This window comes from Dipteris shenzhenensis, chromosome 27, assembly GCF_047967505.1.
Source record: "Dipteris shenzhenensis isolate YYH24624 ecotype China chromosome 27, Dip_SZ_1.0, whole genome shotgun sequence".
Lineage (NCBI taxonomy): Eukaryota > Viridiplantae > Streptophyta > Polypodiopsida > Gleicheniales > Dipteridaceae > Dipteris > Dipteris shenzhenensis.
The window spans coordinates 31,109,475-31,135,827 of record NC_141622.1 but is presented as its reverse complement, the minus strand read 5'-3'; the positions used below and the strand labels follow the sequence as shown (position 1 = coordinate 31,135,827).

The following is a 26,353-nucleotide window of genomic DNA, read 5'->3' as shown; positions in this document are numbered from 1 at the left end:
CACCAACACCAACACAGGGGGAGTACAAAGTCGTAAGGTCACTGGCTTACTCTCTGCTCAAGGAAGCCTGGCTTCACCGCCTTAACGACTATGCTTTCCACTCTAGATACATCTATGAGGGTCATGATTACACCCTCTATTACCACACAGCGGCTGCATACCAAGCGCTCAAGGATCCAGAGGTGCAAGCCTCCTTGGTGATGACATGTACAACTCAAATTCATAGGCCGACATCCTTTACAATGCAACAGGGACCCCCCACTTCCACCACCTCAATGTGGATGTAGTGTGCTCGGCCTTCGGCCTACCAGTGGATGCAAAAAAGTATACACACAAGAAGAATGTACACGAGCCCCTAGGCAAGATCTACAACTACGACATGAAGAAAAACAAGGGCTGCATTTGCTTCTTGAGCTCGCTGTGCCCGCACTGGATAAATTGGCAAGAGTGCTCTAGCTGTTGACCCAGGTCAAGCACATGGACTACCATCAATCTATAGTGCCAAACATTCTTGCGAGGCTAGCAGAGCTATAGGTCACCAACTGGGCAGATTATTTCTATACTCAGATGAGGGAGGACCTAAAGATGCATGGCAGTGTTGTGGGCAACCCAATGCTTTATATGCTCGTACTTTACCACACATTGGAACAAGAGCTGCCAATCGAATACGGGCTCACTGACAAAGAAGCCACAGGAGACATTCCAACAAAAGAAGAGACAACGGTGGCCAACCCGAAATGGCTTAGAATTGATCTGAGTGCGACCCCACCAAGCCGCCCTGCTCGATTACACTCGACAACCAACTGAGGGAGCAATATGAGGACCATCAATTGTGGAAATACCTGGAGAGACAGAGATGCCTCGAGGCCACAATCCATCAATCTAAAGGCAAGGCAACAATTCGGGCCCTCATTGACATGGAAATGTTTCTAGGGGACGATACAATAAATATTGGCCTCCACCCTGGAGTAGCAAAAGTATTCCCCCCACCTCCTCTGCTCCCTAGACTGTAGCCACCATCATAGTCTAGCCCAAGAGCCATTTTATTTTGTCACTGGTTCTTCCTCTTCTCCATGGGCAGGGCTCACAAAAGCCCTACAAATTTTCAACGCACCTAAGTATTGAACACCTAGAGGATACATCAAAATGCTGGCCGAACAGTTATCAAAGGCAAACAACATGGAGCTCCAACTATTGGATGCAATGGCCCAACTCACTCACGTAGTGCGCACAATTTTGTAGCGAAGGCAAGAACACGCCTCCCAACTGTCCTCCTCTCTACTACAAGCACAAGTCAGGGCGCGTGATAGCCACACCCTCATGGTTGCCGCACAAGCTACTGGGCAAACTGCCCTAGACAAAGCAAAGGAGTACCTAGTCAAGGTCAAAGACCTGGAAGTTACTATTACAGAGCTCAAGGATGAGCTCTCTACCAATGAATCCTTGGTTCAGACCATGATGGACCAGCTGGGCAAGGCAGAATCAAGCCTCAGAACCGCGGAAAAGTGAAGAACACAGGTCGAGGAAAGGCTCGACCGACAAATCTAGTGCACAGGAGCAAGCCCTCACTTTTGCTTTGCAAGCCGAAAACAAATAGCTTCGCACCTTTGGATGCCCAAAGGAGTCCATGCTAGAAGACAAGGAAAAGCTAGAGTTCACGATGTATAGGGAGGTCTCTATACAACTTGCCACCTACACATTATGCCCATGCACGATCCCCCAAACACTTCAGATGCACTTCGACACACTCATCTCATTTTGCACATCGATCTCACCGCCCCTCTCCCACCCAACACCCTCCCAACCATTCTTCGTTGAAATCTCGACTAGTGCCGCCCCGTTCTCGCTATGTCCTACTTCTCCCTTGAGCTTTAGTCCGCCAGCCTATCCCTAGTTTGCCCCTATGGTCTTCACTTAGCCGCACACCCCATTCTCTTAAACTTCTAGGCACGGTGTAGAGTAATCACCGAGTCCACCAATTATCCACAAGATGATGACGTGATGTAGCTAGCCAAGCCTAACGAATTGAGCCCATGGGTCTGTACTCCCGAAAGCATCCAAGTCAACATCAATAGGATGTAGACCTATGGCCAAGCTTCAGCAGTTCAAACTCAAGGGCATTTAGCTGCCTATTGCTCCACGGCCTACCACCCTTTCGACATCATCATTTTGTTTAGCAGGGTGTTACAAGCTCTCCAGGACTCACTCGAGTCCTTGGTAAGCGATTTTGAAACAATTCATGTAGCATATCCCGAAGTTGTCACCAAGGAGGAGGGGTAACAAGCCATCTTTGTCTTCAACGCTGCCGCCCCCCCTTACATATTCCTCACCCAAATCCCACACACCCTACAAATCCTGCCCATCCCGTTCCACCTCCTCTTCCTCACACAAACCAACTCGAATACTCCTATAATGCCTCCAACACTAGCACCACATAGCACGGGACCTCCTAGTCCATATCCTCCAATGCTCCTGTCGACCTCCCAGGTGAAGCACTCAATACATCGCTACGGTTGGCAATTCTGGCCCACAGGCCGATTGACCTTCTACCCGTAAGGAATGCAGAGGAGGAGGACCCCATGCCAAATGTGGATGATGATGTTCCTCCAGTGCCCCCCTCCTCACCACTAGAAGATATCCAATGGTGGCCCGACCTACAATCCCCAGGACTTACTCGACAGGGCCCTCATGCATCATTAGAAGGCACAACTCGAAGGCTCCCGCCTTCACCTATATGAAATAATGGAAGTTCACCCCCTCACTATGTTTATCACTTAGTCCTTCACTCGTGGAGGCGAGCCAACCCAAAGCGCACATGTGGCAGCTACCACTTAGCCCGAGACGCACTCATTCCCCTCATCGACAGGATCGCCCAAATTGGCAAGGATAACACAAAAGCCATTTGGATCCTGTATATGGATAACATAAGAGCCATTTGAAGATAAAGGGAAGGTTGTGAGAGTCAGCATATACCTTGGCGTCATATGGGCCCAAACGGTTGTAACGAGAGAGAGAGAGAGAGAGAGAGAGAGAGAGAGAGAGAGAGAGGGGTACAAGGAATAGGCTTGGCCCTCCCTTCAAAAGGTGACTTGTATAAAAGGCCAAGTGGTTGACTTTGGTCTTCCTTGTTGTATGCAACTTTTGATAAATACAAGCTTTTTTCTTGCTCATGTGTTGAGATTGAGGGTTGCTTGCTCTCCTTGTTGCCTTTGGTGTTTGCAATGATCCCCCTTCACCTTCTTCTCCTTCTCCCTCCCCTTCCCTTCTTCCCTCCACCCCTCTCTCTCTCTCTTTCTTTCCCCCTTCTTCTTAGTGGAAACCCCATTGCAATAATCCGGTAGGCACTCGAGTGACACGAGTGAAGGCTTTACTACATAATGCTCCCACAAGGAGTAGCATGAGAGTGAGGAGCTCCATCAGCACACTTCTAGCATCCCCATGACATGTGTGTCTCCACTAGACGACACATACATAGGCATATCTTGATTCATTTTGTGATGGGAAAATCTTCAATTGATTTGATTCTTGTGTTAGAATAACGCATGTCACAAAGTGCTGCAAAGTAGTTTTGCAATTGGCTAAGCAAGGAGTTCCTCATTTAGCACAAGAAATTGATGACCTACTACCTAAGAGCAAATGGTCATGGAGAGGGAGAAGTCGTGAGAATATAGTTAGTAATGCTAATTAGCACAATCAATAGTGCTAATTAGCATCGTAGAATTGTTCTTTGATTCATGCAAAGTTGCAAAAATATCCCGTCTTTTAATGTATTCAATTGACCAAGCATATCATATTGGACATTTTTCTTTATGAGATGATACACATATTTGTCCTTTTTTATCCTATTCAAACTATGGTTGAGTAGTAGCTTGTATTGCAGCATCTACATTTTGCCATCTAGCATGTAGAACAGGTTTTGTCTCCATACAATACTTTTGTGTAAGATAGTTTGAGTTGTCTAGCTTTGTTGAAGACTCAAGGTTGATGTTCCTTGTAGTTGATAGGATTTGGGCGTCAAATGACCTAGATACAGTGCAAATAGATTAAAAAGGTGATGTTTTACACAAAAGATACCAAAATTCTCAAAATTGTCTTGGCTATGTCACTCTTGACTTACTAAAGTCGATCAAGATATGACAAAAAATGCCATAAACAATGTTTGAAATCGGTGTCGATGTATGCCACAATAGTGATGGCTAGAAGTAGTCAAGAGTGCTAAAAAATGTTGCAAAAGGATAAACTTTGTTGAGTCAAATGCGTTTTGAATTGCATGTGTAGTGACCAAGATATGATGCACTAAATATAGGCATTTTCACGCTTGAAAAATAGAGTTTTTATGGTTCCACCTTGCCACCTAAATGGGCACCATGTTGCCAAGATACGATGCACTAAATATATGTGTTTCCTGGCTTATAAATTAGACTTTCTATGGGAACTGCCTTGCCACTTCAATCAAAAGGTACTTGTTTTGATCTATGTGATTTTGGGAGTTGGTCCTTCAATTTGACCTATGGCACAAACTAGCTTGACCACCCATCGAAATTACGATTAGATAAGTGTAAAACATTGAAATTTGCTAAAGGAGGAGGTTGATGGGCTCTCTTAGTTCCACTAAAGCTCTCTCTCTCTCTCTCTCTCTCTCTCTATCAAACTCTTAGTTTCTCAAATAAAACCTCGCAAAACTCAAAACATTACAACTTCTTCAACTAACTCCATTTTAGGAGCTTTATAAACTAAAAACAAAGAGAGAACAAGCTCTACATGTTAGAGCAAAGATCTACAACAATGGGCAAGAATAAGCCTTAGTGGAAGGCAATCTAATCTTTGATACCATGATAAAGTAGGAAGGTGGAGATGGAGGAGAGAGGGCACATCACACAAATTGAGTATGTCCTCCTTGCACACAAAAGTGATTTACATTAGTATTAGTTGTAAAGAATGAATATAGGGTTACGGCATGGAAACCCTCATGCTCTTTTAGTAGTTTCAAATGCTAAGACACATTAACATTTGCACATGATGTTGAAATTGCTCCTCAACATCATCGTACATATATTAGAATTGCCAATTATTTATATTAGAATCTTTTATTTATCAACATTCATCAAGCAACACCCCATAAAGTGTTGTCTTTATCAACACTCATAGAGCAAGAGCTAATTTTAAGCTCATTGGTTTGACTCACGTGTCTTTCTTGCTTACTAGTGTTGCAAAAAACCCCAGTAGGCAACAAAAGTCCAAAACATCGAGACAACTTTCATTTAAACTTTAATGTGAGGTGTTTAAGACATTTTCCCCCTTTTTTCTTGAGGTGCCTAAGACTTGAATAGCTGCAGTGCCTATGATTGTCACGGAGTATTAAAAAATGCTCCCCCGTGCAAGTGAAATGTGCATCTTTTTCTTTTTTAGAAAGTTTTCCCTTTTTTGATAGTGCCATGACACATGTCTATCTTTTCATAGAATAAACAAAGGCCTCAAAGGTCTTTGCAACATGACCTTCATGTCCATTTGCTTTCAATATTAATGCTTTATTGTCCTATGCCTTTGTTGATGTCCCTCTTTAAAGGAAACCACGTCACACTCATGTATGGAAAAGTTTGAGAGATCTTATCATGTTTGTCCCTTCATGCACATTTTTGCATTGTAAAAAAGAGCTTATAATAATAAAAACCTTAGTGCTTTTGGGCTCATTTGAGAGTTATTTTATAGATTTTCTATTCTTGAGTTCAATGCAAAGCATTGTATTGCACCATGTACGTTTAAAAAGGTGCCTAAACTCATTTATGCGATTCATTATTTTCAAATTTGCATGGCAAATGGTTGATTGGGCCATATACTCTAGCTACCCTCTTAGGTAGAGTGCGATGTGAACTATATGTTATTGATTAGCAAGGTCTAAAAATATGGTGGATAGAGGAGGGCATGGTAACAAGTTTGATTTGGGTAGTTTTTAGAGGAGAATTTGATATATTTAGTGGAGGGGTGGAGGGAGACATGTCTTTATGCTCATAGGAAGAGTCCTTTGTGCTCATGTATTGGCAAAGATGAAAAGCAGGCACCTCGAGTAACAAATAACTCAAGGATGATCCTTTTTTGCACTTGTTGAAGTATTTGAAATTAAAAGTACAAAGTTTGCCCTCAGTTTTTGACACTATTAGTTGTACAGAGGAGATACGAGGGGAGGGGCAAAGATAAAAGGGGCAAATGTGAAGTATATATATAGATACATGTATATAAATCCAATCAATTGATCAATCAATTTACATACATACATATATATTCAATCAATCAATCAATTTACATACATATACATATACATATACATATACATATACATATATATATATATATATATGTATATATATATATATAAAGATGAGTAGGGACACATATTATACATATATAGATATATGTATATCAGTAAATCAATTTGTCTACATATGTACATACATACATACACATATACATAATATATATTTATGTATATGTGTGTGTGTGTGTGTATGTATATTTTTATAAAGTTGAGTAGGGGCACATATTATACATATATAGATATATGTATATCAATCAATCGATCAATCTCTCTACATACATACATACATATACATATACATATACATATATATGTATATCAATCAATTTATCTATCTATGTTTGTCTACACACATGTCCGCATGCGTATACACACATACATACATACATAAAACACAAGAGTGTGCGCAATGCATAGAAAACCACACACAAGGAGAAGTAATGTTTTTTGTTGTGCTAAGTGCCCCTGCTGTGGTGTGGGATATGTATGAGAGATCTTCTTGAGGAGAATATTACACGGGAACAAAGATATTGAGTGATTAGTTAGGGCATATTTTGAAGGGGGAATAATAATATTATTATTCCCGCTTTGGCATTGGGGATAAAGAGGCCCCCAAAAATACAGCAATTTACTGCTACTCTTCACTTTTATATTTTTAGTGTTCTTCTTCTTCTTCTTCTTCTTCTTCTTCTTCAATTTTTCTTCATGTCTTCGTTTTGTGCTGCTGCTCCTGCTGGCATTTTCGAGCTCCATCGCACCAGCTTCCCTTAGGGTTCGCCTCGCCCTCGCTTCTCAGCTCCCTGTAAGTTTCTCATCTTTTGTGTTTTTGTTGGAGATCCTCACGCCATCACCATCCGCACTACGATTTTTCACAGAAATCCGTTTGATTTGTTTTCATAAATTCACCACCTCGCCATCTCTCGACCGCTCTGCCATTTCCCGCAGTATGGAAGTGACCTCGCTATCCCTTCCATTCCTCCCTTCCCCTCTTTGCCCCTCTTCTTCTTGTCCATCACCTCTTCTGGATTACCAAATCACACATGTATACTGAATTTTAACAGTAGTTTTATAAGGAATGTTGTTAAGGAAAACATTTCCGACATTAAGAGTACATGCACAAACAGGGGAACGTTTCTCATCCATGAGTGCATGTGTATGAAACATATATCAACCGCGAATACTTGCATATTGAACATCTCCCAAACTTGACCTGATGCACAAAGTACAGTTTTGAACTTAGCTGAGGAGACTATCCGTGGACGGACAATTCAGAACGGAGGAATACTTTGTTCCTCTTTCCGTTGCAGTGCTAGGTGCTGCTGCACCCACGGCTTCACTGACATCTTCGTCTGGATCAATGAAACGATTTACTTGTCCACTGCCTCCCAAGGAAGGTCTCTTGGCAAGTTCGGTTTCTCATTCGAGGCTGTGTTTTCAAGCTTCCGTTTGTCCACGTACAAATTGAAGTCGACTCCTTCCTCCAGGAACGTCAACAAACCTCGTAACAATTCGTGTGAGGTTGCAAGATAAGAAGAAACGAGTGTGGTTTGCGACGGAGCTTCGTCGATTTATACGGCAATTGTTTTTTTAACAAAATCAACAGTGGTTGAGCCAAATTTTCGCCTGGTTATGAATCAACCGCACACCTCTAAGGTCGGTCTTGACTGAATGGTTTTGTAATTTTTCGTTAGCTCCACCGGTGATCTCTTTCTTACACCTTCCACGAGCTTGTAGTGTCTCACGCGATTTGTTTTCTGCTGTACCGTTTGGCACATCTCGTCCGAACTGATTTTGAGAAGAAACATGATTTGAGTGGCTTCTGACATGCACTTTGCTTATCTCGAGGAACTTTGAAGTCGGGCAAGGCCTTGATTGTTTCAACGTTTTTGAATCGTGTCTTTATGTCGTTGGTCTTGGCGTGGCAATTAAAATATTAAGGCTTTCATCTTGTTGCTTGTCGCCCCCGCAGTGGTGGGCACTGGGAGCTGACTTTGGATCTTACTAGTTGGCATTTTTACTTGTCTGAGGAGACGTGCACTTGGATCTGGTTTTTTGGGTGAAACACAGTAAGGGCCAAGTGATCAAGCCGATGGATACTTCCTCCAAATTGGCCTCTTGGCTATCGTTGGCTGCAGCAGCTTTTGTGGGTGCAAGTGTTGTTGCTGTCTCTGCCTTTTGGCTTCACAAGCGGGCGATTGATCAACTTCTTGATCGCTCCTACCAGCTTCATCGTGCTAGTGCAAGCAATGGCCCTGCTGCCAAGGATACTCGGCGGCATGCAAAACCAAGTCGAGGCCCCTCTCCTGTTCCACACCGGCATGTGAGAAGTCGCTCTTGTAGCAGAGACAGAAGCTCCTCATCTCTACCTGAGGTGTTATCCCATGGAAATCTTCAAGATGGTCAGAAGTCTCAGCACGCTTCTTACACCACCAAGTCGCTAGAGCAGGATAATGGTCTGGAGTGCAGACCAAATTCACAGAGTCCCTTTGGCATGCTGAGCTCTGTTCCACCAGGGCTTCCTCGAGTGCAAACACATAAGGAAGGTAATTGGTCAGTTTTCCTAAACACTTCTGTTGTTGTGGGGCTTGTATAATCTTATGGCTAGTGTTGTGCATATACTCTCTATCACGTCAGCACAATGGATGTCATTAGTAGCTAGAAAGGGATGGCTGAGGGGGAACATGATTTGATGTGGTGAAAACTATAATCTTGGTTTAAAGTTTTAGGTACCAATAACCATTTGAGTCCAACCAGAAGAACAATGGCGCTAACAAATCCTGTGATGAGGCCCTCTACACCCAAATCACCTGTTGGGGGAAGTGCATTTGACAGCATGGAAAGTTCGGATGATGAAGATATATCAAATGATCCTGATGAGCAGGCTTTTGGATATGATGAGGGAATTAGGCCTGATGCAGCTGTACCGAGGAAGGTACTTTGTGTTAACCGTGCCTTGAATGTTTGATCTTTTGATATATAGTCTCTAGTTCATAAGCAGGTATTGTATTGAGCATTGAATTGGCTGGTTTGTTGTTTTTTGACTTTATTGTTTGGAGCAGGAAGACAATACAAAACCATCAGGGTCTTCGGGTGTCCCATCTGATTTGGCAAATGGGGCAGGAGAGAAGACTGGAAGCATCATAAGATCACACAGCATACCTGGAGATCTTCATGGAATTCATGCACCTGATCCAGTGGCTGCTGATATTCTCAGGAAAGAGCCAGAGCAAGAGACATTTGTACGTCTTCAAATCACACCAATTGGTACATTCAGATTTTCTTTTCTACAGCTGACGTCATTACATCTTTCTATCTTGAACGGCACTTTCTTTTGTGTTTCTTCCTCTTGCTTTTGTTTACTAAACCACGGCTGAACGAGTCTGTGGACGGCTCAAGGAAAATGGGGAAGGTATGTAGTCTGACAATTAAACCTGAGCTTGTTCCAGTAAGGAAGTGGTTTGATACTGCGTGGAAATGCCACTGCCTGGGGATGTTGCATTGCCAACTGAGAGGTACTTATTGATATACTATTAGAAATTCTCTTGTAACTGTTGTACAACAGATTACACCTTCATACTGTGGTGATTGTTGACGAGGGCAAAGCATGGCCTTATGGGGGGACTTTCGTAAGGCATTCGATAGTATCACATCTTGTCTAATGAAGAGACTTCTAGATTTTCCACATCGTGGGCGAGGCTGTAGGGGCATTAAATGAGTCTCAAAATAGGTCTACATGGCAAGAGGATGTATAGGGGAGATAGTGAGCATGGTTGGGGTCAATAAGGTGTCTTTATTGGCTTTTCCCTTCATATTCATGAGCTATGTGACTTGCAAAGATACGTTGGAAGAAGAGGGTTCACACTTTGGCCAGTCACTAGCTTTGATTTTGTGGTTTTAATCCATAGTTGTTGGAGCCGTAGTGCGTAGAGATGTTGCCTGAAGGGGTTTGAAGGTCAACCTTTATAAGACCAAGGAACATATCTTGACAGGCTATGCATTGAGAGCCATTCAATAATAGTGGAGAGCTAGTGAAGTGGTGTTGGAGTATACGTACTTGGGATTCTTATTCTTAGGAGCTGTCTCATCATGGCATGACATGCCAAGTTTACGAAAGATTTGCAGCTTTACTTGATTGCTAGTTTTTCTTGGCACACTCTTGGACCCAGAGACAAAACTTTTGTTTATCGATTCCCAAATGAGACCAGTAGCTATGTGCTGCATCGCTTTTTGGGCACTTGATCTCCTCCCAAAATTGGACCGGTTACATGTCATGATGCTGCTAGCTGGCCTTATCAGCCACAAGCTATAGTCCCAAAATGATGTCATTCTTACTTAGGTCATGGTTACACTGCTTCGGATGGAGGCTTGTTAGATTGTCACATACACCTAGACATTGGATGGCAAGACTTCACATAGTAGCACTATATATGGGCGATTATCCCTCTTTTAATATAGCTTGGATACCCATCCTCACATATATCATGACTTTAATTCAAGTGAACATTTTATTAGACTTGCACGACTAGTCACATTGACTGATTAACCCATTCAAAGTTCTGTGGAGAGCCAGAGGATAACTTACTATGCAGTGATAGTTCTACATGGATGACTTCTTGTAGATCATGGGGGATGGATTCAAAATCTACGTCTCACATTGTGCTTGAGTAAGGATGAAGAGTGTGACTAGAGGCCTTGCTTGCTCTGTGAAGACCTGAGGTTGAGGCTGTTGAGCATTGGATCTTTAGGTGCCTGAGATTAGAGGGAGAATTGGCGTTCTTGTTTGGGTGGCTTTGGACCCTTGTTTTCCTCCATTAGATATCTTCATCGGAGATGATCAGCCGTGTTCAACTTGGAGTGGATGAGGCATAGAAGATGTTAGAAGCTAGAAAAGAGAGAAAGGAGAATGTACAATGAAAAAATAAAGATTAGAATATAAATGCACAACTTGAAGTGTGCATCTGATCGATGCAACAAGATTGTTGGTCACAAGGTTTGAGAAAGTGCAATAATCGATGAACTTTTTTTGTATTTAGAGTGGGTTTCATGGCCGATTACATGACACTTAGTTTAGCTTAATAAACTGTAATTTTAAGATCTGGTGATGTGGCAAATCTAATGGCATGCTTAATTAACACCTCAAGTTAGGTTTGCTGTATGTTGTATTGCAAAGCTCTCACCAAGCCCAAACACATGGGATCATTTCCCAAATTTGGAACTTTTATTACAGTATAGCAGTTGCTGCATACCATGTGATGATGACTAGGCCATAGGCTGGCAAAGAGCCACCGTGAAGCAATGAAGGTAATCATGATGTTGCTTGAGATTGCTACTAATAATTTTTTTTGATGAATAACATCATGAGATTGCTAGGACTAATAAATTTTTTTGATAAATGCATCAGCTACAATGATACAGGTTGATAGTTTAGCTTTGGGAAGAATTTGGAAATATCTTTGCTCGTCCAATTCTTTGTAGGTAAACCTCTTTAGGTGCAGGTTGATGTTTAGGGGTAGGTTGATGTTGGCACATACACAAATCGGGGTGTCGTATAGTTGTGCGGGATGAAATTTTGTTAGTTGTTGTAGCAAGGCTACAAGATCGTCTAGGGTTCTATCACTCAATTTTTGGCTATAGTGTTGGTATCTCACGACCCTTGCTCGGCTATTCTCAAGGGTCACATTAAAGGGAGAGCAATGTTGGGCCTTGTAATTGTCTTAATTTGAGTTTGGTTTCATGTCTTTCTTTTGCCACATTAAAAATACTTCTACTTTTCCTGTCGTACAAGGAGTTCCTTTTAGCTTATGTCTTTAGCAATTTCAGAGGACGAGTTTAGTTAAAGAGGAGTTGTTTTCGTGCATGTTTCAATTCATCTTTGGAATAGGGCATTTAAGGTATATGAAATTCTTTTTGGAGTGCTGGTTTTACCATGGAGTAGAGAGGATGGTTTGCAGTCTCACTGTTTTAAGGGCACACAAGTATACGTACAGTATCAAAGAAATATACATCCAAAAGAAGATATAATAGATGTTCCAAAATGGACAGAACCATAATCAAAATATGCCCTCAACTGCACACAGGTGCTCCAATTGTGACCTTGGAGTAGACAATCTTCTGAATCTTTCTGCTGCACTAGCTCCTCGTGCTGCATGGCCTTCTGATAGGCTTCAGTAACTCTTGGAGTTCTGATGCTCATTGCTGTTCCAATGGACCTCCCTGCTGCTCTTCTTTCTGGTGAAGATCTGCAGCACACCTTGAATACCAAGATTCCTCAATGGGGGCCTCTTTTAAGGGCTCAGAGTCCCTGACCCAGATTAGGGTTCAGTCGACCCATAGCACCCGCCCATCTATCCTGACCTGGTTAACCAGACAGGGCCGACCTGGTCTATTTTTGGTGACCACTTACCCAGGTCTGCTGACCTGGTTTGTTTGATGCTGGTTTGTCTGGTCTGACCGACCTAACCAGGCTGACCAGTCACTGAAACTGGCCTTCAGTAAACTAAAGGGCGGTAACTTTAACTATCTTAGCATCCATACAACATTTCCAGCCACTTCCATTAGCTAAATACCGCTGAAAAACAACCTTCGAAAACACTTAAAGGGAGGCTAGAGTGTCCCTGCTCGGAAACCAAATGCAAAAGACGCAGATTGGTCCCAAATGCTTTGTGCTTTTACAACAAGGGCTCACTCCCTTGCACTCTGCTTCACTAGCAAATCCACTGTCCAAGCCAATTCTTGGCTTCAAATTGCATCTAGAACCCATCTGCCCAGGCAAGGCTAAGGCATTTCCCACTGTTTGTGTCCACTGCAAAGCTGTCTAGGCATTCTCTCTCTGTGCAGTAGTCCGTAGAGCTAATGCCTCAGCCCACCGTGACTCTAGCCACCGCATTGTAGTACGGGTGGATCCAACATCAATGAGAGATTAGGTAGTGTGATGTGGAGGGCGTGGCATCATTATTATGGATTTGGTTCTCCTGCGGCACTTCCCTTTGCCGTGTGGAACATCCTGAAGGAAACGTATGAGGTAAATAACAATGCGAGGATTCTTGTCCTCAAGATGGAGTTGTATGGCGTGAGCATGGACTAAAGGGATTTTAGACTACATCACCAAGATGAAGGTGGTGCGGGATCAACTCAATGGATTCGCCGAGGATGCCTAGGCTTTTGCTTGGCATGCTTCCCAGGAGCTACAAGAGCTTTTTTGCCGCTCGGTGATGCAAGTGCCCACGGGCGGGGGGCTGTGGCGATGGTGAAGCAGCAACGGTGGTGCAGCAAGGGGCCTCGACGGTGCCAACTTCCAAGGCTCACAGAGAGCACGTAGCCATGCCGGCTGGCGGGACGGGGATGGAGGAGGCTGACAGGACGGGGAGGGAGGGGGCTGGTAGGATGAGAGAGAGAGAGAGAGTGAGAGAGAGAGAGATTAACGTCTGCGGGAGACCTCACGGGTCTATGGGACAAGGTATACACAAAAAAAGTTGCAAATACATCTGGGTATCCAGAGAGTTGAGGGAGTGCTCAAGGCAACTCAGTCCCAATTATTTAGATACATAACTAGCTACCAATTCTATCTTAGAAAAACGGCTTGAATAACATCAGTTTAAGACTGAGAGTCTTTGGGTTTAGATTTGAAATCACGGATCAAGGCTTGTCCAGACTCCCCATTTTCCAGCTTTGCGTGCATCCTTCACTTTAGCAAGTTCAACATTCCTTTGTTTGAGCTGAGTCGGAGTGAGCTCCTCAGATATCCATATCTGTGTACCTTTCAGCTTGTTTATCTGTCGGAGAATCTTGGTTCTTCCTGCCCTCTCTGTGAAATAAACTTGTACTTGTGTTCCCTTCTGAGCGATACAACTGATGTCAGTTTTATCCCATTCTATCTGTGGTATCTTCTTCTTGAGACACGTGAGCTTTTCTTCTTCTGTGTATCCCTCAGTAAAAACATCAACCGGACAGCCAAGACAATCTTTTGGCAGCCCCCCCAACTTACAATATTTCTTATTTTTTGCTATGTTTTCCTGCTCTTTTACCTCTGTATGAAGATCTGCTTTGTTGATTTTGTTGTTGGCTATAATAGCCATCTCTTTCTTGGCTGAACTGTAGATAGTAGATTTGCTCTTGCGGGTTTGATCCAATCCTTTACTTAAAGTATAGTGCATATGGGCTGGGTGTTGTTGATGAGGCTGCAATATCAGAGTACAAGGGCTTGCTGACTGGTGTGGTGGCAAACTACTTCATCTTAGGGAAAGAGGGGGACTCCATAATGGTAGCATGTGCAATCTATGGACCCCTTAGCTGAAGCTAACCCCTCAAACTGGGCCAGGGGATCAGCCCAATTTGAGGTGTATTAGATATCTCCCCTTCTGCTCTGCTCTAGATAACCTGGACGAAAAGGCTGCTCTGCTAGTGTATGGACGGCGGCGGCAGCTGTACAAAGAGAGAGAGAGAGAGAGAGAGAGAGAGAGAACTCAATGGCTCAAGCAAAAGTCGAAAACAAAACACGTCGTATCATATCATGTCATGTCATGTCATATCATGTGCTATCTGAAGTGGGAAGAAGAGAGCTGGAACTGGAACTAGAACTCAAAATCCGAAACCTGGCACTGTTGTGGCTTATCTATGAGTGGCGAAGATATCTCAGATCTGCGTTTGTTTGGCTGTCTCATGCTGTGGTGGCAGAGGAGGGCGTGGTCTCCTTGATCTTTGAACCCGCTGAGCTATGTTCAGAGTGACCCCTCGTCTCGGGCGATCTCCTCTGAGGAAAGTTGTGACAGGTCGGACCTCAATCAAGTGTGCTCTAGTTGCTCTCTGTGTCACGGGTAACCTCTGCAATCCTCTCTTAGCAATCCATACCGCCCACATATCAGCTAGCTCCTCCTCCTCCACCCCACTGTGTCTTGGAGTTGACTCAAACGCACAGAAATCTGTGACATGCCGCTGTGTCTGGTCAGCCTATGTATCTTGTGGTGTGGTCCCCTCTTGCTGCTCCTTGATCTGTTGTAGCAAGGTCTCCCTATGGCAGCGCATCTCACGTAGATAGAGCCCAATGCAGACCAATCGCGATAGTGGGCCGAACCCATTCCCGTCCTGATAAAGACAATGGTATCGCCTCTGGATCTCGTAGTAGGCTGGGTAAGTGTAGAGAAAATGCTCCTCTGTCTCGTGTGCTCTCTCTCTCTTCCCCCCAGGTAGAGGGTGGATTTGAAGGATTGACAGCACTACATTTTTAAGAATGAGAAAACTTTCGAGAAGGCTAATATCATCAGGAGCGAAAATCACTTTTTCTCAAGAATTCTTAATTTAGCACTCCTGGCCCTTGGATTTTCTTGGATTTCATCTAGCTCTGCAACATGCAACAATAGGCCTTTTGGTCAAAACTAATGCACTTTTGCCTTCTAAAATCCTATTCCTTCTCCCCTCTTCTCTCGTGCTTTCTTCACTATTTCTCCTCCTCCCATGTCCTTTTGTATCTTCTTGATCATTTCTTCTTATATGTTTATCATACTTAGACTCTAGGTGACAATTGTAGTTTGATTTAACAGCTTCACCGATCTGCTGCTCTCTGGGTATATGTGCTGCTCTCCTTGTCTCAATACGCCTCACATCAGTGTCTCTGGAATCCGTAGCTCATGTAGTCTCTTGATCATGCGGGACTGTGGGACAGTGTCAAAAGCCTTCCGAAAGTCTACAAAGCATGTGTAGACCTTCTGGTGTTTGGATCTCGCCTCCTCAATAATAGCCCTTAGAGTGAAAATGTGGTCTACAGTAGAGTGTTGGCTACGGAATCCTATCTATCCTAGTGCCCGCTGTCTTCGAGCTTCCGTGTGGCTACTGAGCTCCCTCTCTAAGACTGATCCATAAATCTTGACCAGAGTATGGCTGATCATGAGGGTACGGTAGTTCCCAGTCTCCATAGGGTCTCCGGCTTTGTGTATCGGTACAATAGTGGTAGTGCTCCAAGTAGGTGGGAAACCGTGGCGCACAACCCAATTAAACATCTATGCTAGGACCAGAGCCAGGACCTCCTGTCCATTTGCAAAGTGCTCGGTTTGTAGGCTCTCATGGTCCTGTGCTCTCCAATTGTGTAATCTGCGAAGTGCTGCCCGTACATTCTGTGTGGTGAACAAGTGGCAAGTAGTGGGCTTGGGCATAGAGGACATATCCGGTGGTGTCTGCATCTAGGCATCATAGAGAGAACATGCATACGTGTGCCACACATCTGGATCGGTGATGGGAATAGGTGGCTTGTCCTTCGATAGAAACCCCAATCCAGTGGTCGGGTCTCCTCGAAAAGATCTGACAATCTTGTCCATCCTATGTGTGAGGAAGGCCTGCCTCTTACGACGTGTCAATCGTTGAAATATCCTCTATCTCGGGTGGTGTTAGATGACCCAAGGCCCGCTCTTGTTTCATGTGGGCTTTGTGCACTCGCCATTGAACCGGGGGTTTTGGGGCATCTTCCCATCTTGGACCCACATGGGTCGGGTCGTGGGAAATGAATCTGGTAGCAGCATGATGTATTGCAAAGACAAGGGTGTTAGAGGCGTTGGAGAGGTCTACATCATCCCCAAGTAGAGCCGGGAGCGCTTTGGGTAAGTGACTCATGTACACTGGGTCAAGGACACGAGCAAAGCGGATCTCGATGCGTGCAAGGGGGGGGTCTCCCTGTGTCTGGCATAGTGGTAGAGATATGGAAGGCCAAGTTTGAGTGGTTAGCTCCAAGTGGGGGGGGGGAGGGTATGACAAAGTCGTGTATCCGTGAGACAAAATCTAGTGGGCCTAGTAGATAGACCATTGTACTAGATCCACCACCATGTGGGAAGCAGGTGAGTTCTCATGATGATGGCCATCTTTGAAGACCATTATAAATGATCAGGTCGTGGATCAACCAGATGTCGTCCATATCCTGTCACCTGTGGGGCCTCAATATCCGGAGCTCAATTGCATCTAGCTCTGGGACTATATATGGAGATCTCTGTCATCGGTGAAGTCAAGCAGGCAGAGAGAGAGAGAGAGAGAGAGAGAGAGAGAGAGAGAGAGAGAGAGAGAGATTTTTATTGTGGTGTACAACCACCATTGGGCACTAATAACTTCGGCGGGAATGTCATAGTAGCTAGTCCCTTCTATGTGTGATGGAAATTATGGTTTTCAACCTTGTGAGTGACTGTCGTGAGAAACGACACTGTTTGTTGTGTTTTCAAAGGATATGTTTGGACGTGTTTCTTGATTCATCTAGATATACGTGTTTGTTATCTGTGACACTAGCATCTTGTTCTTTGGTGATGGCGAATAGTGTGCTACTTTCACAAAGTTTGCAATGTTGGGACATTCTCACGGTCTAATGTTTTGGAGTAGTTTATGTTTGCCAACTAGCCCTAGGCTATTTCTTTTGCTACTATATCTCTCAGAAGGCCAAAAAGTTACTAGGTATAGATCCAAACGTTTGACATGCTTTTGTCTCTATTGATGTGAATGCAGAGGCTCCATCTGCGGAAGAGGAGGAGGTATGTAAAATGATGCAAGAATGTCTTGCCCTCCGTCAAAAATATGTTTTCAGGGAGAACATGGCACCTTGGTACAAAGAGGAGATAACAGATCCAAGTACTCCCAAGCCCAATCCAGATCCCTTTCATTATGAGCAAGAACCAGCGTCCAAAGTGAGTATTGTCCATTGGATTTGGGTTTATACATCCACTATTTGGGTTGAAATGATATTTGTATTTAATTGTACACATTGTTAGTTGGCTTTTATGAAAGTTCTGGCACGAAATATATTTATAGTGCTTGTGGTACACTGTGCGTTCGGGCTGGTTGATTGAATTAGCCAGTAGATGAGATTGTATACGCTCTTTCTTTACCATTATGGTAATGGGATTGAAGTGTCTGTTTGGTTGACTCATAAATCTGCATGTAGCAATAGTATAGAGATTGATCTCTCAAACTTTACTAAAATTTTTGGGGCCTGCAGCACGTGTATCGAATGATAGATGGAGTTGTACATGTATTTGCAGATGAAGAAGGTACGAAGATGTTTGCCTTGACTTTAAGTCCCCTTCTGAAATAAGGTCTAATTCCACTTTCTAAAAGATCAACCTAGGTGCTATAGGTTGTTAGTGAATGTGCTCTGTTTAAAACCTCATTTATTGAGGACTCACTAAGGATTACATTTGGAATTCATCATATCCACAACACATCTATGATTTCCAAGGGATTTGAAATCTTTGCCATGTAGAAGTTTAGTTTTTCAGGTTACTTTTATATGTTGGACATTAATATTTGGCGTATGGACTTAATGAATTACTTTCATGCATCTAGTGTGACAGTGTCCGGTGGGTGATGATAACACACATTTCTACTTGTGTGTCAAAGGTAGTACTCATGTCAGGATGGACATACCACCCTTACATGCCTATCTCTCCAAAGGCTGGTTCCTAAATGAGTATTATTTAGATTTGGGCAGCCTAATTATTCTTTAAAGGAAGAGAGAAGGCAAAATAAAAACCTGGTTTCTAGGATCTAGAAATAGATCTTTGATTCATAAGAAGTGTAGAGTGGATTTCGCGTAACCTTGTGAACATGTTTTTTGGGATTCTACAAAAGGTTAGTGATGCTTAAAGCTAGATAAGTAACGAACAATGTGACCTATGGTGGTATGTGGCACTATCTAGGGACACACAAGTGTAGGGTTGGGTGGAAGCAAGGGAGCAGAATTGCGAGTGCAAGGAAGCAAGAGCTGCAGCTGAACTGAGAGTCGATTACAGCAGAAGTACAATTGAATTGAAGTTACAAGCCTATGTCAAGCATCCAAGTCAAGCACTACCTTACTTGGGGCTGTCTGGGAGGGTCAGCTTGAAGGCGTGCTTACGGAACATGAAAACGAGGCTCGCCTAAGCTCATAGGAAGCACGCAGACCAAGTGTTTTGGGAGTGCCATGGAGGTAGGAGAACAAGTGTTGTTTATGTACAAGGGTTCACATCTAGAAAGCACTTTACTACTAGAGGGTGAGACACTAGACATTCGTTTTGTGTTGTGTCCATCTTGGACGAAAATATAAATTTTGTTGGTTTTCCATCTCTCTTGTGCATTGTCCATTTACTTGCTGCACATATATGCTAAGTACACAATGCTAAGTACACATTAAGGAAGGAAGTTTTGGATTCCAATATATACCAATGTGTGAGTTCTTGGGCTACAAAATCCTTTCACTCTGGGATCTATGTAAGGGACTCTTCTACTTATCAGAGTCCTGTGAGAAGTTCGTAGTGATGAATGTTGAAGGCCCTTGGACCTTGGAAAGGACAACCTTGATTCAAAGCTTGAGGGAATCATCTTCTACTTCTAAATGACCAGCGCCCTTGCGAGAAGGAGCGTGACCCAGATTTAGACACTTTCTATCTTTCTCTCTTTCAGCTCATTGCCATGGTTGTAAGATTTCCTATTCCTATTTTTGGAGAGACGAGCAAGTTGGATGGGACAAATTACCCCAGTTGGATGGGACAAATTGCCCTAGTTGGATGGGACAAATTGCCCCCTCTGGAAGATGAAAGTTTGGAGCCATTTCGTGTTGAGACATTGTGACAAGAGTGGAGTTAATGCCCAAGTCCACTATGACATGGCCACTACAACAGCGGCGGCGGTAATGGCACCTACGGATGTAGTAGTAGTGAAGGATCGGTTGTAGTATGATGTGGAAGGCTTGGCCATTACCATTGGCATCATTGTGGATTTGGTTCTTGACAAAATATGAAGAGGGGAGAGGAGAAGAGTGGAGATGAGGAGAGAGGGCACAGCTAGAGAGCACACCACAAATGACTAACTGTACACTAGAATTAGTTGAAAAAATAGAATATATACAAACCCTTTTAGGGTTAGGGTTAGGGGATCTAACCCTTTCCTTTATAGCACTCTATAAGGTTAGTGCTATGCACATATAATCACGTGATGGTGCTATGCACACATGATCACATGATGTTGAGCGTGAACTCTCAACACCTTCCCTCAAGATCAACATCATGAAGTAGGCCTTCCCTCAAGATGATGATTCTGGGGAATCGAAGAAGGACTGAGCATTACATTCCATCACACCCCTTTAATGGGAATGTCCTTCCTCTGCATCAAACCAAGAGCTAGTCGGTGTTTCTCGAATAGCTCTTTACCGAGTGGTTTGGTAAAGATGTCTGCAACATTTTCTTTGCTATCACAATGCTGCAGTGTGATGTCACCAAGTAACACTCTTTCTCTGATGAAGTGCTTTCTGACATCAATGTGCTTTGTCCTGGAGTGATATACTGGATTTTTGGCCAATGCTTGAGCCGATTGATTATCACAGTATATTGTTGTTGGCAATGACTCATCAAAGTAATCTGTTTCTGACAATAGTCTTCTGAGCCATATAGCCTCACATGCACCTGTAGTGAGTGCTCTATATTCTGCTTCAGTCGAAGACAAAGAAACAGTTGGCTGTTTGTTTGACAACCATGATATAGCACCTTGACCAAGGAAAAATGCATATCCCTGTGTCGATCTCCTGGTCTCATGATCTCCGGCATAGTCACTGTCACAGTATCCATGCAACCGTGGATGACTTCCTCTGTATTCTATCCCAAACTGTCTTATACCTCTGATGTATCTCAAGACTCTTTTGGCTGCATTCCAGTGAGACTGTTTTGGATTTGCCATAAACTGTGCTAGTGAGCTTACTGCATAACAAATATCTGGCCGTGTGATTGTCAGATATATAAGAGATCCAATGAGTTGCCTGTAGTATCTGTCATTGACTGTAGGCTTTTCTGAATCTTTAGTAAGTTTCAAACTCTGTTCCATGGGAGTGGCTGCAATCTTGCAATTTGCCATATGAAACTTCTTCAGGAGACTGTCAACATACTTGAGCTGACTCATGAATGTGCTATCCGAATCTCTCCAGAACTCAATTCCAAGACAATAGTGCATAAGTCCAAGATCTTTCATGTCGAACTCTGCAGATAAGTCTTGTTTTAATTTTCTGATGAAGCTATCCTTGCTTCCTGTCACAATCAGATCATCTACGTACAAAAGTGCAATAGTAATATCTTCCCCTTGAACTTTGTAGTAGAGAGTATGATCTGCATTGGACTTCATGTATCCCAGATCAGCAAAATACTTATCAATTGTGCTGTACCAACTTCTGGGTGCTTGCTTTAAGCCATAGAGACTTTTCTTGAGATGGCAAACCTTGTTCTCCTTTCCTGGTTCAACATAACCGGCTGGTTGTTGCATGTAGACTTCCTCGTCTAGATAACCATTGAGAAATGCATTCTTGACATCGAGCTGATACACATTCCATTTACTGAGTGTCGCTAGTGATATCAAGAACCGTATGGAATCCATCTTTGCTACTGGAGCATAAGTCTCATCATAATCTTGGCCATATTGTTGTGCAAATCCTTTTGCAACTAATCTGGCTTTGTATCTCTGAATACTGCCATCTGGATTGTACTTCACTTTGTATACCCATTTGTTGGCTATGGCCTTCTTTCCTGGTGGAAGGTCGCATAATTCCCAAGTGTTATTTTTATACAAAGCATCCATTTCTTCATTCATTGCAGTTTGCCATTCTGGCTTATCTACTGCGTCTTCGAAGTACACTGGCTCTTCTGTAGCCATGATGGTAGTCATAAGAGCATAGTTGGTGGTTTCCACCTGAATTGCTTTGCCTTTCTGAGCATATGTCAATCTGGCTGGTGGTCTGCTTTCCCTAGTAGACCGTCTGAGCTGCTGTGGCGCTGCTTGGGGTGTTGCTGGCAATTCTTGCTCTTCTTCATCAACCTGTTCTGTAGATGACTGTGAAGTCGATGCTTCTATCTCCTGTGTAGGTGAGGTTTTCCATTCTGATTCCTCATCGAAGATTACATCTCTGGAGATAATGACTTTGCGGTTGATGGGATCATACAATTTGTATGCTTTGCTTTCTTCACTATAGCCAACCATGATGCATTTGCGTGACTTCGCATCCAATTTCCTGCGATGATCATCATGTATGTGGGCATATGCTATGCAACCAAATATGCGGAGATGCCCAATGCGTGGCTTGTGTCCAGTGAATGCTTCATAAGGAGTCATACCTTGTATCGGTTTGGTAGGAAGCCGATTAAGCAAATAGTTAGCTGTAGCTATTGCTTCTGCCCAATACTGATTCGGAAGATGCTTTTCACTAAGCATTGCTCTAGCACTGTCTGCTAAAGTCCCATTCTTCCTTTCAGCTCTTGCATTTTGCTGAGGAGTATCTGCACATGTGAATTGTCTTCGAATGCCGTGATTTTTGCAAAAGTTCATGAATGCTGAAGACATGTATTCACCTCCTCTGTCTGATCTCATGACCTTAATCTTTCTGCCTGTTTGGTTTTCTACCATGGCTTTGAATTCTTGAAATCTGGCAAACACTTCAGATTTCTCTTTCAGAAAGTAGACCCAACAATAGCTGCTGTAGTCGTCGATGAAGGTCAAGTAATAAAGTGAACCATTGATGCTGCGGGTCTGGGCATAACTCCATACATCTGTATGAATCAAATCAAGAATACCTCGTGCACAAGAGGTACTTCTGACAAAGTTGGTTCGCTTTTGTTTGCCGAAGCAGCATGCTTCACAAACCTTTCCAAGAAACTGTAGCTTCGGAATCCCAATTGCCATATTCTGATTCCTTAGATCTAACAAGTACTTGAAGTTGACATGACCATATCTCTTGTGCCATTTTGCAGATAGTGGCATCTGTTGCATTTGAGCTGACATGGCATGCTTATCTGGTACTGTAGCTAGCATCCTGTATAAGCGTCCTTCCTTGACACCTTTTGCTACTAGCTGACCTCTTTTGGATTTGTCTCTGATAGTGCATTCATCACCGTCGAAGATGACTTTATAGTTGTGTTCCGTCATTTGACCTACTGACAAAAGGTTCTTGCTGAGCTTCGGAACATAGAGCACATCTTTGACTAATCCTTTTGTACCAGTGAAATTGTTCATAGGGATAACCCCTGTCCCTTGAACCGGATTCGGTGTATTGTCTGCTGTGTAGATGACATTCTTTTGTCCTTCTAATGGCTTCATTTCTGTGAACCATTCCTGATGATTTGTCATATGAGATGATGCACCGCTGTCGATGTACCAAGGATCTTGTTCCACTTGGTCGACTTGATAGCTGAAATCCTCTTTGGGATTGAAATCAGTGTCCAGGTGCATTGTATCAGTCTGATGCAATTCCTCACTTGCAAGAAACATATTTCCATGTTCATTTGCAAAATGACTGTGACTAGAATGTCCACCACGATGATTTCCTCTTCCTCGGGAATTCCCTCGATTACTGCTGGATTGACCGCCTTGGTCATACTGCTTCTTGCGGCAATCTCTTTCATAGTGTCCAAACTTGTGACAATAGTTGCATTGAACGTTTGACACATTGGTGGATGCATTCCCTCGTCCTTGAAATCTTCCTCGGTTGGAATGATTTCCTCTTTGCTGATTCTGATGTTGCTGAGGATGATGCTGATGCTGATGCCGATTTTGACTTTGTTGATGATGACCACTTTTCTGATATGATCTACCTCTGTTTCTGCCTTTGCCTCTGCTTCTGTCTGAAGCTGTGAATGCCTGATCATTAGAATGACCTTTACGTGCTTGAATGGCCTGAGTCCTGAGTTCTTCTCCAAGTAGAACTGACTGAAGTTCTTCCAGTGTTGGAATTTGCCGTTGGATGGCAATACTCTGGACTAGATTCTCATATCCTTCTCCTAGTCCATTCAGGATTACTTGAACCATTTCTGCGGGATTCATAGTCTCTCCTGCTGCTGCAAGTTGATTGTTGTAGTCTTTGATGCGGAGTACATAAGCATGACCGGTTTCACTGCTGTTGCGGAAACTTTGGTTGATCTGGTTTCTCAGGGTGAGAATCCTGGATGTGTTCTTGGACTCGTAGAGAGCTGCGAACATATCCCATGCTTCTTTTGATGTCTTGACTGTGTTGAGCTGTCCTAGCATGACATCTTGCACATTCTGCTTGATCAGGTGATAGGCATACTTGTCTTTCTTATCCCATTCTGCTTGAGCTCGGGCAATGGCAGGATCTGCTATTGGTGTGGAAACTGTTTGTGTAGATGTAGATCCCGATGTAGATCCCGTTGCTGGTGCTGTGACAACAGATGGAGCAGAGCTACTGGTGGCTGGATTGGCCAATGGTCTAGGTATAGATCCATCGACATACTCCCATTTGTCCTGAAGCACAAGAATGGTCTCCATTCGGTATTTCCATGTACCGTAATTGGAGTTGTCTAACTTAGCAGATGAGACGTGGCTGATGACGTGGCAGTAGGATAGGGTGATGATGTGGCTCCGATGGTGACGTGGCAGATAAGGATTGAGTTAAGGTAGTTTAACCATGGTTCAATGACCTATGGTAAACTTGACCTGTGGTTAAGTTAACCAACCTTATCCACTCTCTAACCAGGGTTACGATACCCGAGTTAACGTAACCAAATAAGATGATGTGGCATCTTCATGACCAAGCCCAAGGGGATAAGGTTCTTGCCACGTGTCTTTTTCCAAGGTTGGAAAACCTTGGATTGCAGAGAAAATCTGTGAGTCGACGGAGCTCAAAAACAGCGATAGAAAATCGATGGAATCGACGGAATTTTGAGTTGGAGCACCAATGGAGATCGCTGAGGTCACCAAACGGATTAAAGTTGGCTGTCTAGAGCTCTGGCGATGGAAGCTTGGAGTCGTTGGCGACGGCGGCTGTCGTGAAGCTTCGTTGGAGTTTGCAGGGTCCGTTGATGATGGCGAAGGAGCTATCGTGAGCCGTGGGCTTAGCTCGGCTAGCTGGCAATTGCGAGGAGTTTTAGGAGGCTTGTATGCACTGGAGAAGGCGATGGAGCCCTCGTTGTAGGGAAGCCTAAGTAGTCGATTCTTTGGCAATGGACTGGAGCAGCTTGGATTCGGTAGCGCTGGAGTCGGTAAGCCCGTGAGTCAGTCGTTGATGAGAGCGGCGCTGTGGCTATGGCGGAAGGTGAGCTCTGCAACTATAGATCATAGCTTTGTTGATGAAGCTTCTACTCACGAGTCTTATCAGCAACAACAGAACACCTCGCACACACAACAAAAGACTTCGCAAGCTACCATGACAAAATATTACGAGATGACGGATGCTTCTTTGAAGGCATATCTCGGCGAGAGAGACGACGACGACTACTTGATCAATCTCATTGATTCACCTGGACATGTTGATTTTTCCTCCGAGGTCACTGCTGCCAGTGAACAAGATGAATCGTTGCTTCCTTGAGCTTCAGGTCGAGGGTGAAGAGGCTTATCAAACCTTCCAGAAGGTTATCGAAAATGCAAATGTCATCATGGCCACGTACGAAGATCCTCTTCTCGGTGATGTGCAAGTCTATCCTGAGAAGAGCTGAGATATCTCGTTGTTGCATACAAGAGCTGAGATCTTTTCTCTCTCAGAAAATAAGAATAGAGAGATTTCTGTTAATAAGAATACCTCTCTCTCACAAGAAGCTCTCACAAGACTCTCAATAGTCTCTGGAAACTCTCTTTTCTCTTAAGAAGAAGAATCAAATCTCTCACAAACTCTTGAAGGAGATGAACGGAAATATCTCACCAAATGGACGGAATTTTCTCTCAACGGAAGTGAAGGGAAGGATCTCACAGTCACTCAAGAGAACTCTTAATCTCACAATCTCTCTCACACTCTCAAGAAACTCAATGTCTCAGCGGAAGACAAGGGAGCTCTGATACCATGACAAAATATGAAGAGGGGAGAGGAGAAGAGTGGAGATGAGGAGAGAGGGCACAGCTAGAGAGCACACCACAAATGACTAACTGTACACTAGAATTAGTTGAGAAAATAGAATATATACAAACCCTTTTAGGATTAGGGTTAGGGGATCTAACCCTTTCCTTTATAGCACTCTATAAGGTTAGTGCTATGCACATATAATCACGTGATGGTGCTATGCACACATGATCACATGATGTTGAGCGTGACCTCTCAACAGTTCTTTCTCACATTCA

General features: G+C 43.5%; 1 protein-coding gene across 6 annotated transcripts in view; it reads left to right on the top strand.

The window, feature by feature from the left end:
* The first annotated feature begins 6,980 nt into the window (after window positions 1-6,980).
* The window catches only part of FAC1 (AMP deaminase, putative / myoadenylate deaminase), a 55,581-nt gene continuing 36,208 nt past the window's right edge, over window positions 6,981-26,353 (top strand). For 3 of the 6 annotated variants that reach the window (XM_087398055.1, XM_087398051.1, XM_087398053.1), the window contains exons 1-6: window positions 6,981-7,115; window positions 8,283-8,856; window positions 9,034-9,245; window positions 9,373-9,577; window positions 17,786-17,964; window positions 18,276-18,327. In XM_087398055.1, coding sequence (XP_087254181.1) covers window positions 8,403-8,856; window positions 9,034-9,245; window positions 9,373-9,577; window positions 17,786-17,964; window positions 18,276-18,327 — 1,102 coding nt within the window. In that variant the 5' untranslated portion in view covers window positions 6,981-7,115; window positions 8,283-8,402. The remainder of the gene's footprint in view (window positions 7,116-8,282; window positions 8,857-9,033; window positions 9,246-9,372; window positions 9,578-17,785; window positions 17,965-18,275; window positions 18,328-26,353) is intronic. The other 3 variants (XM_087398054.1, XM_087398052.1, XM_087398056.1) reach the window with 3 other exon arrangements.